The sequence below is a fragment of the Podarcis bocagei genome (genome assembly GCF_964188305.1).
Source record: "Podarcis bocagei genome assembly, chromosome: 2".
Classification (NCBI taxonomy): domain Eukaryota; kingdom Metazoa; phylum Chordata; class Lepidosauria; order Squamata; family Lacertidae; genus Podarcis; species Podarcis bocagei.
The window spans coordinates 6,912,894-6,925,941 of record NC_138126.1 but is presented as its reverse complement, the minus strand read 5'-3'; the positions used below and the strand labels follow the sequence as shown (position 1 = coordinate 6,925,941).

Here is a 13,048-nt window from a genome sequence, read left to right as displayed (position 1 = left end):
CAGCTAAAGCATCCATGACAGATGCCCATCGAAATTCTGCTTTAAAACTGCCAGGGAAAGAGTCCAGAACCTCCCGAGGGAGACCAGAAAGTTCTTTCTGGTGTTTAATTGGAATCTCCTTCCTTGTAACTGGAGCAGGAGAAAACAACCTTGCTCCATCTTCCATGTGGCAGTGAAGCTTTGCATCCATCTCAACTGCTTAATTTGCCCCCAGATTGGACTAGATGCTGATATCAGTTTAGAGAATGCATTTACAACAGATCAATGATAGGTGGTTTCCCATTCTGAGAAAATACAGTGGTACCCCGCAAGACGAATGCCTCGCAAGACGGAAAACCCGCAAGACGAAAGGGTTTTCTGTTTTGGAGGCGCTTCGCAAGACGAATTTCCCTATGGGCTTGCATCGCAAGACGAAAGCCCATAGGGAAATGCTGGCGGTCGGGAGCAAAGACTTTCGCCCACAGCCGGCCTTCAGAAGAGGACCTCTTCTGAAGGCCGGCGGGGGGCAAAAGTCTTTGCTCCCCCCCGCCTGCCTTCCCCCCACCTGCCCCGGGCGATCTTAAAATGCTGGCGGGCGGGAGCGAAGCGTTCGCTGCCGACCCCCAGCATTTTAAAATCTCCAAGGGACAGCAGAGAAGTCTCTGTCCCGGGGAGGTTTTAAAATGCTGGGGGTCGGGAGCGTTCGCTGCCGACCCCCAGCATTTTAAAACGATGTTCCGAAGTGGGGAGGTGGGGCGGGAACATCTGCCCCAGCCGCCCCACTTCGGAACGATGTTCCGAAGGGGGGGAGGGGGGGCGGGAACAGCTGCCCCATCCGCCCCACTTCGGAACGATGTTCCGAAGGGGGGAGGTGGGGCGGGAACATCTGCCCCAGCCGCCCCACTTCGGAACGATGTTCCGAAGGGGGGAGGGGGGGCGGGAACAGCTGCCCCATCCGCCCCACTTCGGAACGATGTTCCGAAGGGGGGAGGTGGGGCGGGAACAGCTGCCCCATCCGCCCCACTTCGGAACGCTGTTCCGAAGTGGGGAGGTGGGGCGGGAACAGCTGCCCCAGCCGCCCCACTTCGGAACGATGTTCCGAAGGGGGGAGGTGGGGCGGGAACAGCTGCCCCAGCCGCCCCACTTCGGAACGATGTTCCGAAGGGGGGAGGTGGGGCGGGAACAGCTGCCCCAGCCGCCCCACTTCGGAACGATGTTCCGAAGGGGGGAGGGGGGGCGGGAACAGCTGCCCCATCCGCCCCACTTCGGAACGATGTTCCGAAGGGGGGAGGGGGGGCGGGAACAGCTGCCCCATCCGCCCCACTTCGGAACGATGTTCCGAAGGGGGGAGGGGGGCGGGAACAGCTGCCCCATCCGCCCCACTTCGGAACGCTGTTCCGAAGGGGGGAGGTGGGGCGGGAACAGCTGCCCCAGCCGCCCCACTTCGGAACGATGTTCCGAAGGGGGGACGTGGGGCGGGAACATCTGCCCCAGCCGCCCCACTTCGGAACGCTGTTCCGAAGGGGGGAGGTGGGGCGGGAACAGCTGCCCCAGCCGCCCCACTTCGGAACGATGTTCCGAAGGGGGGAGGTGGGGCGGGAACAGCTGCCCCAGCCGCCCCACTTCGGAACGATGTTCCGAAGGGGGGAGGGGGGGCGGGAACATCTGCCCCGTCCGCCCCACTTCGGAACGATGTTCCGAAGGGGGGAGGTGGGGCGGGAACAGCTGCCCCAGCCGCCCCACTTCGGAACGATGTTCCGAAGGGGGGAGGTGGGGCGGGAACAGCTGCCCCATCCGCCCCACTTCCGAACGCTGTTCCGAAGTGGGGAGGTGGGGCGGGAACAGCTGCCCCAGCCGCCCCACTTCGGAACGATGTTCCGAAGGGGGGAGGGGGGCGGGAACAGCTGCCCCAGCTGCCGGGCTTCGTAGCGCTGCTGCGAAGCCGGGCGGGGGGGTGGGAACACCTTCTGAAGGCGGGCAGGGGGCGAAAGTCTTTGCTCCCCCCTGCCTGCCTTCCCAGGGGCTTTTAAATCGCCCCGGACAGCGGAGAAGTCCTCCGCTGTCCGGGGCGATTTTAAAATGCCGCCCGCCAGCATTTTAAGATCGCCCGGACAGCGGAGAAGTCCTCCGCTGTCCCAGGGTTTTTAAAAATGCTGGGGGTGGGAAGAAAAGCCCTTGTCCCCCCCCCCAGCCTTCAGAAGAGGTCCGGGGACAGACTGTCCCCGGACCTGGTCTGAAGGCGGTTTCCCTAGGAACGCATTAATTGATTTTCAATGCATTCCTATGGGAAACCGTGCATCGCAAGACGAAAAACCCGCAAGACGAAGAGAATTGCGGAACGAATTAATTTCGTCTTGCGAGGCACCACTGTAATGGGTCTCTGGTCTAATCTACAAGGACCCTTTTCTGTGGGGCAGAAGGTAGAGCAGTTTTCTAGTAAAATGAGGAGTGATTGTGTATTTTCTTTGCCTATTACTCAGTTCTGTGGCTTATTGACCCATCCCTAACACTTTTTATTTGATATTCATTCATCTTATGGTTAGACACTTCCACATTCAAGGTGCAGCAAAAGCTGCTCTTCTGGATACGTCAAAGTGATTGAAGTAGGGAAGCCGCTTTGCTGCTATGCGTGTGCTCAATGTCCCTATGGGACCATCTCCACCCAGGAAGGTAAGGAATTCCAGAGGGAAAGGAAGCCCTTTCAGAACAAGGTATGTCCCACCAACTAGAAGACAAACACAACCCCCTGTGTTGCAAAATGTAACAATCAATGCAAATGCAACACGCTGGCTAATAACTGGTAGTGGATATATAATTAATTACAATGTCACTCAAAATATGCTAATACGCCACTTCAAAATAATGTATATATGGAATAGAAGGCATTGCTAGCAATGAATGACAACAAAATTGAGCAACCTGCATGAATGTTATACAGTAAAATAAAATATATAAAGAGGTACTGTACATACCGAATAATTATCAATGAGATATTCATACTAGTGTTGATTACCACCAACTAGAAGAGGCTGACCCAAAAGGGTAGACAGAGTGAAGCCAGGAGTCTCAATAGGATGATTTAAGACATTCTAGGTCTCTGGTATAAGCTGCCACCCAATTTATTATGGCATCTTGAAGAATTGAGACTAATACAAAGACCTGTATGATACATGGAACAAAAATCATAGGACAGTGAAGTAACTCTTTATCATTGCAGATGCAGACCATTGCAACAAATGTCCAGAAGATGAGCATCCAAGCAAGAACCAAGATCAGTGTGTCCCCAAGATTATCAGCTTCCTAGAATATGAAGACAAGTTGGGGATCCTCTTGGTTTCCATTGCCCTCTTCTTATTTTTAATCACAAGCTTTGTGTTAGGAATCTTCATTAGATTCCAGGAAACTCCCATTGTCAAAGCCAACAATTGTGACGTCTCCTACATCCTCCTCAACTCTCTCTTGATCTCCTTTTTGTCCTCCTTCCTCTTCCTTGGCCGGCCAAGGAAATTGACCTGCCTTCTCCGACAAACGGCCTTCAGCATAATCTTCTCAGTTGCTGTGTCTTCTGTATTGGCTAAAACCATCACTGTGGTGCTGGCCTTCATGGCCACAAAACCCGGGAGCAAGGTGAGGAGATGGCTGGGGAAGAGTCTGGCCAACTCCATTATCATTTCCTGTTCTGGTGTTCAAGTTATCATCTGCAGCACCTGGCTGGGGGTGTCTCCCCCATTCCCACACTCTGACATGCGCTCCCAGCCTGGAGAGATCATCCTGCAATGCAACGAAGGGTCTGTTGCCATGTTTTATGGTGCCCTCGGCTACATGGGCTTCCTGGCTGCCATCTGCTTCACACTGGCTTTCCTGGCCAGGAAGCTTCCAGGGTCCTTCAATGAAGCCAAGCTGATCACCTTCAGCATGCTGGTCTTCTGCAGTGTTTGGGTGTCCTTTGTACCCACTTACCTGAGCACCAAGGGGAAAGACATGGTAGCCGTGCAGGTCTTCTCTATGTTGGCCTCCAGTGCTGGGCTTCTGGGCTGCATCTTCATTCCCAAGTGCTACATTATATTACTCAGGCCTGGTCTGAATACAAAGGAGCACCTGACAACAAAAACTAAAGATGGCATCTGACTTAAAATATGATTTTATAGTTCAACTGCAGTGCAGCAGTAATGGAACTGCAGTACTTCTCATTTAAATGTAGCTTCACACATGGCAAATCACATTTAATTAATTCATTAATTTCATAAAATTTACGCTCCACTTCATGGTAGGAAAAAACCCTCCAAACAGTTTCCCAAAGGATAAAGCAATAAAATTATCCTTTTATTTAACAAATGGCAAAACCACAATAGAATAAACTAAGACAAATTAAAACTCATAAAGCTTTATAAACATCTGAGTAGGCCTGTCAAAATAAGAATGTTGGTAACAATAAAAATCAATGCATAATAACTCACCACTCGTCACAGACCTTTTGTACTTCATGTTTTGGAAGTGCTTGTTTTTTGCAGTGTCATCCATCAAACTGGCCATTGGCAGCTGCTGGTCTTTACGTCTTGGCTACGGTTGTTTCTGTACAGGGCAGGCTCACCAAGTTGGGTCTCACATGGGGGGGGGGGGCTGTCGCACTGAAAGAAAGAAACAACCAACATTTCTCAAGCCTCTTACATGTGAATCACAAGATACTCCCACTGGCAGCAGCTGTTGGTCTGTCTCTCAACTCCCCTCCTAATTCACCTCTGATCAGATACTCAGCCTTGCCATCTGGCCTGCTTGGCAGCTGAGTGTTGGGTGCTGAAGGATAGCCTTTCCACCCTGGCAGAACCTCTCTTTGGGGCATGGTGTTGCTCAGGGACCAGGGGCGGTGGCGACTGCTGCCCAGAGGACCCCCAAGGAGACGAGGGGGAAGGCTGAAAGGACACTCCACAAGGGAGAGTGCTCCAAAAGGGGTGAGGGGCTGCCAGCTCTGCAGGCGAGGGGTGACATGACTGGGCTTCTGAGGAGCCGCAAAAAGAATGGAGTTGGAGAGCTATGAACTCAAAAAGATTGAAAACCTCTGGTGTAACCAATTAGATGTGAACTTGAGGGGATCATGAGGTAACCAATTAGATGTGAACTTGAGGGGATCATGAGTTGTCCACGTGCTCAGGTATCCAATTACAGTGGTACCTTGGGTTACATATGCTTCAGGTTACACACGCTTCAGGTTACAGACTCCGTTAACCCAGAAATAGTGCTTCAGGTTAAGAACTTTGCTTCAGGATGAGAACAGAAATCGTGCTCCAGCAGCATGGCATCAGCAGGAGGCCCCATTAGCTAAAGTGGTGCTTCAGGTTAAGAACAGTTTCAGGTTAAGAATGGACCTCCGGAACGAATTAAGTACTTAACCCGAGGTACCACTGTATATTGCTTGGAAAGATCGGGCACAAGGTAATCATATACAGTGGTACCTCGGGTTAAGAACTTAATTCGTTCCGGAGGTCCATTCTTAACCTGAAACTGTTCTTAACCTGAGGTACCACTTTAGCTAATGGGGCGTCCTGCTGCCGCTGCGCAATTTCTGTTCTCGTCCTGAAAGTTCTTAACCCGAGGTACTATTTCTGGGTTAGCGGAGTCTGTAACCTGAAGCGTCTGTAACCCGAGGTACCACTGTACAGAAACAGCTTTTGGAAGCAGCTTTTGAAGATATCCTCTGGGCCACTCTTGTTCCAGCTTGCATAAATCGGAATCCTTTCCACACACTGTTTATGTTCTTTTTGTTTAAAGAACCAGAGGAACTAAGACCCCCTTTGTAGGGTAACAATATGCAGGTGAGGTAACAAGGTATAGTGAGCAGGAAGAATCAGAGGCAGAGGGCAATTCAGACTCTGAGGCAGAAAATGAGGTTGGAGAAGTGTGGAACTAGGAGACAGAGAGATAGGCTGCTTCAAAAGCCATGGAGTCTCCTCCTCCCTCTGGCTCTCGCTTGGTCTCCAAGGACATGCAGAAAAACGAAGCAGGCTGAACAGAAATCAGTTGTGCAAAGGCGCAGATTGAAACTGCTGAATACAGTCGTACCTTGGTTTTCGAACAGCTTAGTTCACAAGCAATGTGGAACTTGAACATCGCAAACCCGGAAGTAGGTGTTCCAGTTTGCAAACTTTGCCTCAGAAGCTGAATGTCTGGCACAGCTTCCGATTGGCTGCAGGACACTCCTGCAGCCAATCACAAGCCACTCCTTGGATTCCGAATGTTTCAGAAGTCGAACGGACTTCTGGAATGCATTCTGTTCGAAAACCTACGTACAACTATATGTATATACTTTATAATTTGTGTAAATGAGAAGTAAAAATTAGTAGCATGATAGAACATTCAAGCACTCCATGGCTAAATTACCTCCAAAGCTTGTGGAACTCAAGGTCATGGAGAAACGGCAGGCATTGGGTTGATGCATGCACTGGAAGTGCACAAACAGCCTTAGGATCAGAACTAACGGCATATTTGTGCCAACTGGGAAGCAGGAGAAAGAAAGAAAAAATCGCCAATCAGCTCTTTGCTTTAAGAGGTGGTGGTAATCTTTCTCTGGTCAAGAGGGCATCCACCCTGTTTGACCCCAGCTGAAAATTCATCAAGGGAAGTCTCATGAATACAATGTTGCAGTGGTTTATGCTTGGTCACGGGTCACCAAAGCTGACCTACCTTTCTTTGTACCTTAAAGCAAATTAATCAAGTCAGTTTCACGTGAGATTACACTCCACTGAAAAGTTTTTGGCAGCAGGTAATAAAGACGATCAACATGACTGTACAGAACAATCTTAAATTTGCAGAGGAGTCGGGAAGCAGCCAACAAGAGAGAGGCTCGCATTCTTCCCAGACAGTAGTTTATCAATTCCCCGTTGCTGTGAGAAGGGCAGGAATGCAGAGTATGCTAGAGATAAACTGACTCTCTCAAGTGACACAGGCAATGTCAGAAGGCGGGAGTGGGGGAAGCAGTTCCGGAAGGAGAGTTAATTCATCCAAGGAGCAGACGTATGGGACAGTTCTTAAACAGAACGTGGGGTCCACGTTTGCAGATTGCTAAATTATCCATCATGTGCTTTCCTTGTGACAAATGACTCTGCTTTCTTCAATCATTTCCTGTCCTAATTCAATATGCTGGCTTTGACCTATAAGGGTTTATAAGGGACATTCTATTTTACATCAGTATCACTGGGTGGGAGAGGAGGCGCTTTTGTGCCTGTTAAGATTTTTTGAAAAGCTTTTCATGATACAGACAACTCCTTCCCCAAAGTCCAGCTATGTCAGGACTTGGGTAAGGTATAGGTCAGCAATTAAAACAACAGAGAAGTCAGTAAAGTTAACTCTTTATTCCAAGTGAAACAGAAGTAGTTTGGCCTAGTGATCCCAGCAACCCTTCTCTGCAGCTTTTGCCCTGATGGGGTAGTTGTAAGGACTGAAGGCCCCCACCATCCCACTGCCCACTAATGCTACTCCTCTCCGGGGTCTATCCCAAGCAGTTTCAATCTGCACCTTTGCACAACTGATTTCTGTTCAGCCTGCTTCATTTCTCTGCATGTCCTTGGAGACCAAGCGAGAGAGAAGTGAGCCGTTCTCAAAGTAAAGGAAGGATTGAACTCTGATTGAACCAGCAAGACTCTGGGAGGGGTGCGTATAATAGTCTCTCTGTGCCTGTGTCTCTAGCCCCCTCGGCCCAGGTCGTTTTATTCACAAAAGAACTTTTACAGGGTGTTTGAAAGAACCAATCAGATTTCTTCTGTGCATTTCAACAAACCCACGTGGGGGACAAAGTTAAACTAATTAAGCACACATATTTATGGGGTAAACAAATAACAGAACTACAAAGGAGGACATTTGGCAATCCCGGAGGCGATAAACAAGCAATACATATGATAAGGATGGCCAGGAGGACAGTGATCATTATCACCTTAATGTGAACCCTGTTTCCTGGCCCTAAGATTAACATCCTGAGATTAACATATTGGAAAGGCTCCTTCAAAGAACCTTGCCCACTATCTTTATGGCCCAAGATGCCTGCCTGGCGACAACTGGGCTGTGTATGTGACTTGTGAAGCAAGAGAAATGGACAGTAGAGGAAATGGCCAGAGATGCAGAGGGTTGTGGGATTTGATCAGAAATTATTGCCAATATATCAAACCCAGTCAAGACAATGCATTCATCGTGGACACAATGGCTTGATGCATATTTTATAATTCCTCATAGTAATCCCAACTGACCCTACACTCTGGATATTTGCACTCCTACATCGAAACTGGGTGCAGCCAGAGGGAGGAGGAGACTCCATGGCTTTTGAAGCAGGCTACCTCTCTGTCTCCTAGTTCCACACTTCTCCAACCTCACTTTCTACCTCAGAGTCTGAACTGTCCTCTGCCTCCGACTCTTCCTGCTCACTAAACCTTGTTACCTCACCTCCATATTGTTACCCTACAAAGAGGTGGCTAAAAATTAGCCGCTGTTTCTTTAATGCTTAAAAAGCTGGGTCAGCATGAGTCAGCGGCCTGCACCGGGCTGTCTATATAGAGTGAGAAATGTTAGTTTGGTGTTGGATTGGTTGGTTGGTTAGTTAGTGAAAGCTGGTAGTGTTGATGTGTGTACAGTTGGTCAGTCGCTTTTGCAGAAAGACTTTTAAGAATAAAAGCAGAAAGTACTCTGCAAGGATACTCTCCTCGCGGACTCTTTTATGCCGACAAGGGTCCAAGGACCAGGCTGAGGTGACAAAGGGAGGTCAGAACCTTCTTTTTTCTTTTTTTTACAAACACTGTAAAAGGTCTTAGTTCCTCTGGTTCTTAAAGCCAAAAGAAGATAAACAATGTGTGGAAAGGATTCCGTTTTATGCAAGCAGGAGCAAGAGTGGCCCAGAGGATATCTCCAAAAGCTGGGCAACCTGTATGCCCTTCAAGTCACTTTTATAGCTTTCTGGGCAGCAGTCGCCACCACCCCTGGTCCCTGAGCAACGCCACGCCCCAAAGAGAGGTCTGCAAGGCCTGCATGGGGGAAAGGCTCCCCTTTGGCACTTGCCACTCAGTTCCCAGGCAGGCCTTGCACTCAGATGGCCAGGCTGAACATCTGATAAGAAGTGAATTAGGAGCGGAGTTGAGAGACAGACCAATAGCTGCTGCCACTGGGAGTATCTTGTGATGCACATGTAAGAGGCTTGAGAATTGTTGGTGGTTTCTTTCTTTCAGTGCGACAGCCCCCCCCCCCCCCAGTTAGACCCAACTCGGTGAGCCTGCCCTGTACAGAAACAACCGTGATGCCAAGAAGGAAAGACCACCAGCTGCCAATGGCTAGTTTGATGGATGACACTGCAATAAACAAGCACTTCCAAAACATGAAGTACAAAAGGTCTGTGACTAGTGGTGAGTTATTATGCATTGATTTTTATTGTTACCAACATTTTTATTTAGACAGGCCTACTCAGGTGTTTATAAAGCTTGTAAGAGTTTAAATTTGTCTTAGTTTATTCTATTGTGGTTTTGCCATATGTTAAATAAAAGGATAATTTTATTGCTTTATCCTTTTGGAAACTGCTTTGAGGGTTTTTTCCTACAACGAAGTGGAGCATAAATTTTATGAAATTAATTAATTAAAGAAATAAATGGGATTTACCATGTGTGAAGCTACATTTAAATGAGAAGTACTGCAGTTCCATTACTGCTGCACTGCAGTTCAACTATAAAATCATATTTTAAGTCAGATGCCATCTTACGTTTTTGTTGTCAGGTGCTCCTTTGTATTCAGACCAGGCCTGAGTAATATAATGTAGCACTTGGGAATGAAGATGCAGCCCAGAAGCCCAGCACTGGAGGCCAACATAGAGAAGACCTGCACGGCTACCATGTATTTCCCCTTGGTGCTCAGGTAGGTGGGAACAAAGGACACCCAAACACTGCAGAAGACCAGCATGCTGAAGGTGATCAGCTTGGCTTCATTGAAGGACCCTGGAAGCTTCCTGGCCAAGAAAGCCACCGTGAAGCAGATAGCAGCCAAGGAGCCCATGTAACCGAGGGCACCATAAAACATGGCAACAGACCCTTCATTGCATTGCATGATGATCTCTCCAGGCTGAGACTGCATGTCAGACTCTGGGAATGGGGGAGACACCCCCAGCCAGGTACTGCAGATGATAACTTGAACACCAGAACAGGAAATGATAATGGAGTTGGCCAGACTCTTCCCCAGCCATCTCCTCACCTTGCTCCCAGGTTTTGTGGCCATGAAGGCCAGCACCACAGTGATGGTTTTAGCCAATACAGAAGACACGGCAACTGAGAAGATTATGCTGAAGGCCGTTTGTCGGAGAAGGCAGGTCAATTTCCTTGGCCGGCCAAGGAAGAGGAAGGAGGACAAAAAGGAGAGCAAGAGAGAGATGAGGAGGATGTAGGAGAGGTCACGATTGTTGGCTTTGACAATGGGAGTTTCCTGGAATCTAATGAAGATTCCTAATACAAAGCTTGTGATTAAAAATAAGAAGAGGGCAATGGAAACCAAGAGGATCCCCAACTTGTCTTCATATTCTAGGAAGCTGATAATCTTGGGGACACACTGATCATGGTTCTTGCTTGGATGCTCATCTTCTGGACATTTGTTGCAATGGTCTGCATCTGCAATGATAAAGAGTTACTTCGCTGTCCTATGATTTTTGTTCCATGTATCATACAGGTCTTTGTATTAGTCTCGATTCTTCAAGATACCATAATATATTGGGTGGCAGCTTATACCAGAGACCTAGAATGTCCTAAATCATGCTATTGAGACTCCTGGCTTCACTCTGTCTACCCTTTTGGGTCAGCCTCTTCTAGTTGGTGGTAATCAATTCCAGCTGATGAAGACTTTATTCCGAAACAGTGAACTGTTCCGAATACACTGTCCTCTTCAGACTTCCTTTTAAGACTTCTGAGAGACGTCTTCCTTTGACACTTTCATAGGACGTCTTCCTTTGAGAGACAGCTTGGCGTTCCTCACTATTCAATGACCTGTTTGACTCCTCATTTGACTCTTATATATACAACAGCTTAAAGTCACTTGTATATTTTGTGAGATGTACTGTATGATAGATACATTATTTTGTAGTGACATTGAAATTAATTATATATCCACTACCAGTTATTAGCCAGCGTGTTGCATTTGCATTGATTCTTACATTTTGCAACACAGGGGGTTGTGTTTGTCTTCTAGTTGGTGGGACATGCCTGGTTCTGACAGGGCTTCCTTTCCCTCTGGAATGCCTTACCTTCCTGGGTGGAGATGGTCCCATTGGGACATTGAGCACACGCATAGCAGCAAAGCGGCTTTCCTTCTTGAATCACTTTGACGTATCCAGAAGAGCAGCTTTTGCTGCACCTTGAATGTGGAAGTGTCTAACCATAAAATGAATGAATATCAAATAAAAAGTGTTAGGGATAGGTCAATAAGCCACAGAACTGAGTAACAGGCAAAGAAAATACACAATCACTCCACATTTTACTAGAAAACTGCTCTACCTTCTGCCCCATAGAAAAGGGTCCTTGTAGATTAGACCAGAGACCCATTATTTTCTCAGAATGGGAAACCACCTATCATTGATCTGTTGTAAATGCATTCTCTAAACTGATATCAGCATCTAGTCCAATCTGGGGCAAATTAAGCAGATGAGATGGATGCAAAGCTTCACTGCCACATGGAAGATGGAGGAAGGTTGTTTTCTCCTGCTCCGGAGGGTAGGACCGGAACCAATGCCTTCCAGTTACAAGGAAGGAGATTCCAATTAAACACCAGAAAGAACTTTCTGGTCTCCCTCGGGAGGTTCTGGACTCTTTCCCTGGTAGTTTTAAAGCAGAGGTTCGATGGCCATCTGCCATGGATGCTTTAGCTGAGATTCCTGCATTGCAGAGAGTTGGACTAGATGACCCTTAGGATCCCTTCCAGCTGTGCAATACTATGATTCTATGAAATGAATTAGGATGAGAAGAGCCTTAATATTTACTGCAGTAGGGTGAGGGGCTCACTGGGTGTTTCTGCAAATAACACCCACCTAGTGTACTGAAGTGCTTTTGAATTATGGTGCTGGAGGAGAGTCTTGAGAGTCCCATGAACTGCAAGAAGATCAAACCTATCCATTCTGAAGGAAATAAGTCCTGACTGCTTACTGGAAGGACAGATCCTGAAGCTGAGGCTCCAATACTTTGGCCACCTCATGAGAAGAGAAGACTCCCTGGAAAAGACCCTGAAGTTGGGAAAGATGGAGGGCACAAGGAGAAGGGGACGACAGAGGATGAGATGGTTGGACAGTGTTCTCGAAGTGTTTCCCTGTCAAAGTGGGCTGTAGCAGGTTACTTCCCCTTCCCCTATTAAATGGCTGCAATCCAAGGAGGAAGATAACCTTTAATAGGCAGGTGTGTGTGTGTGTGTGTGTGTGTGTGTGTGTGTGTGTGTGTGTGTGTTTAGATGTGTGTAGGTGTGTGAGAACCTCTAAGTGGTGTGCACAGTGTACAATTCAAAAGCAAGATCCAAAGGAACAGAAAAGACTACATGTATGCGACAACAGCAGCACGGATGCCGTTAGCCCAGAGATGGAAAGAAGACAAAGTTCCTATCAGAGAGGAATGGCAGATCAAGCTGTTAGACTATGCCGAAATGGCAAAACTGACTGGAAAGCTCAGGGACCAAGAAGACAAAAACTTCAAAAAAGAATGGGGGGGATTTATAGTCTATTTAGGAGACCCCTGTAAGCAGATGAAAACATTAGCAGGATTTTAATCTCACTTGTAATGTTACAAATACTATGGACAGACTATGGCATAATATGCAGTTGAAAACGTCAACATTAGAACCCATGGAGGGGATGGGGGGGGGGGAAAGTCTCGAGATTTAGAGAAATCTCTTTATATGGATATGTATTGGGTTTTGTTAGGGATGTGGGTGGCACGGTGGTTTAAACCATGGAGCCTAGGACTTGCCGATCAGAAGGTCGGCGGTTCGAATCTCCGTGATGGGGTGAGCTCCCATTGCTCAGTCCCTGTTCCTGCCAACCTAGCAGTTCGAAAGTACATCAAAGTGCTAGTACATAAAT

The 13,048-nt window shown here is 47.9% G+C and overlaps 1 protein-coding gene across 1 annotated transcript in view; it reads left to right on the top strand.

Moving 5' to 3' along the window:
* Window positions 1–4,107, top strand: part of LOC308578849 (vomeronasal type-2 receptor 26-like) — a gene marked incomplete at both ends in the record, with an annotated part of 112,972 nt that extends 108,865 nt beyond the window's left edge. The window contains one exon of the mRNA XM_081179428.1: window positions 3,197–4,107. Within this exon, the coding sequence (XP_081035554.1) occupies window positions 3,197–4,107 (911 nt within the window). The remainder of the gene's footprint in view (window positions 1–3,196) is intronic.
* Window positions 4,108–13,048: the final 8,941 nt, after the last annotated feature.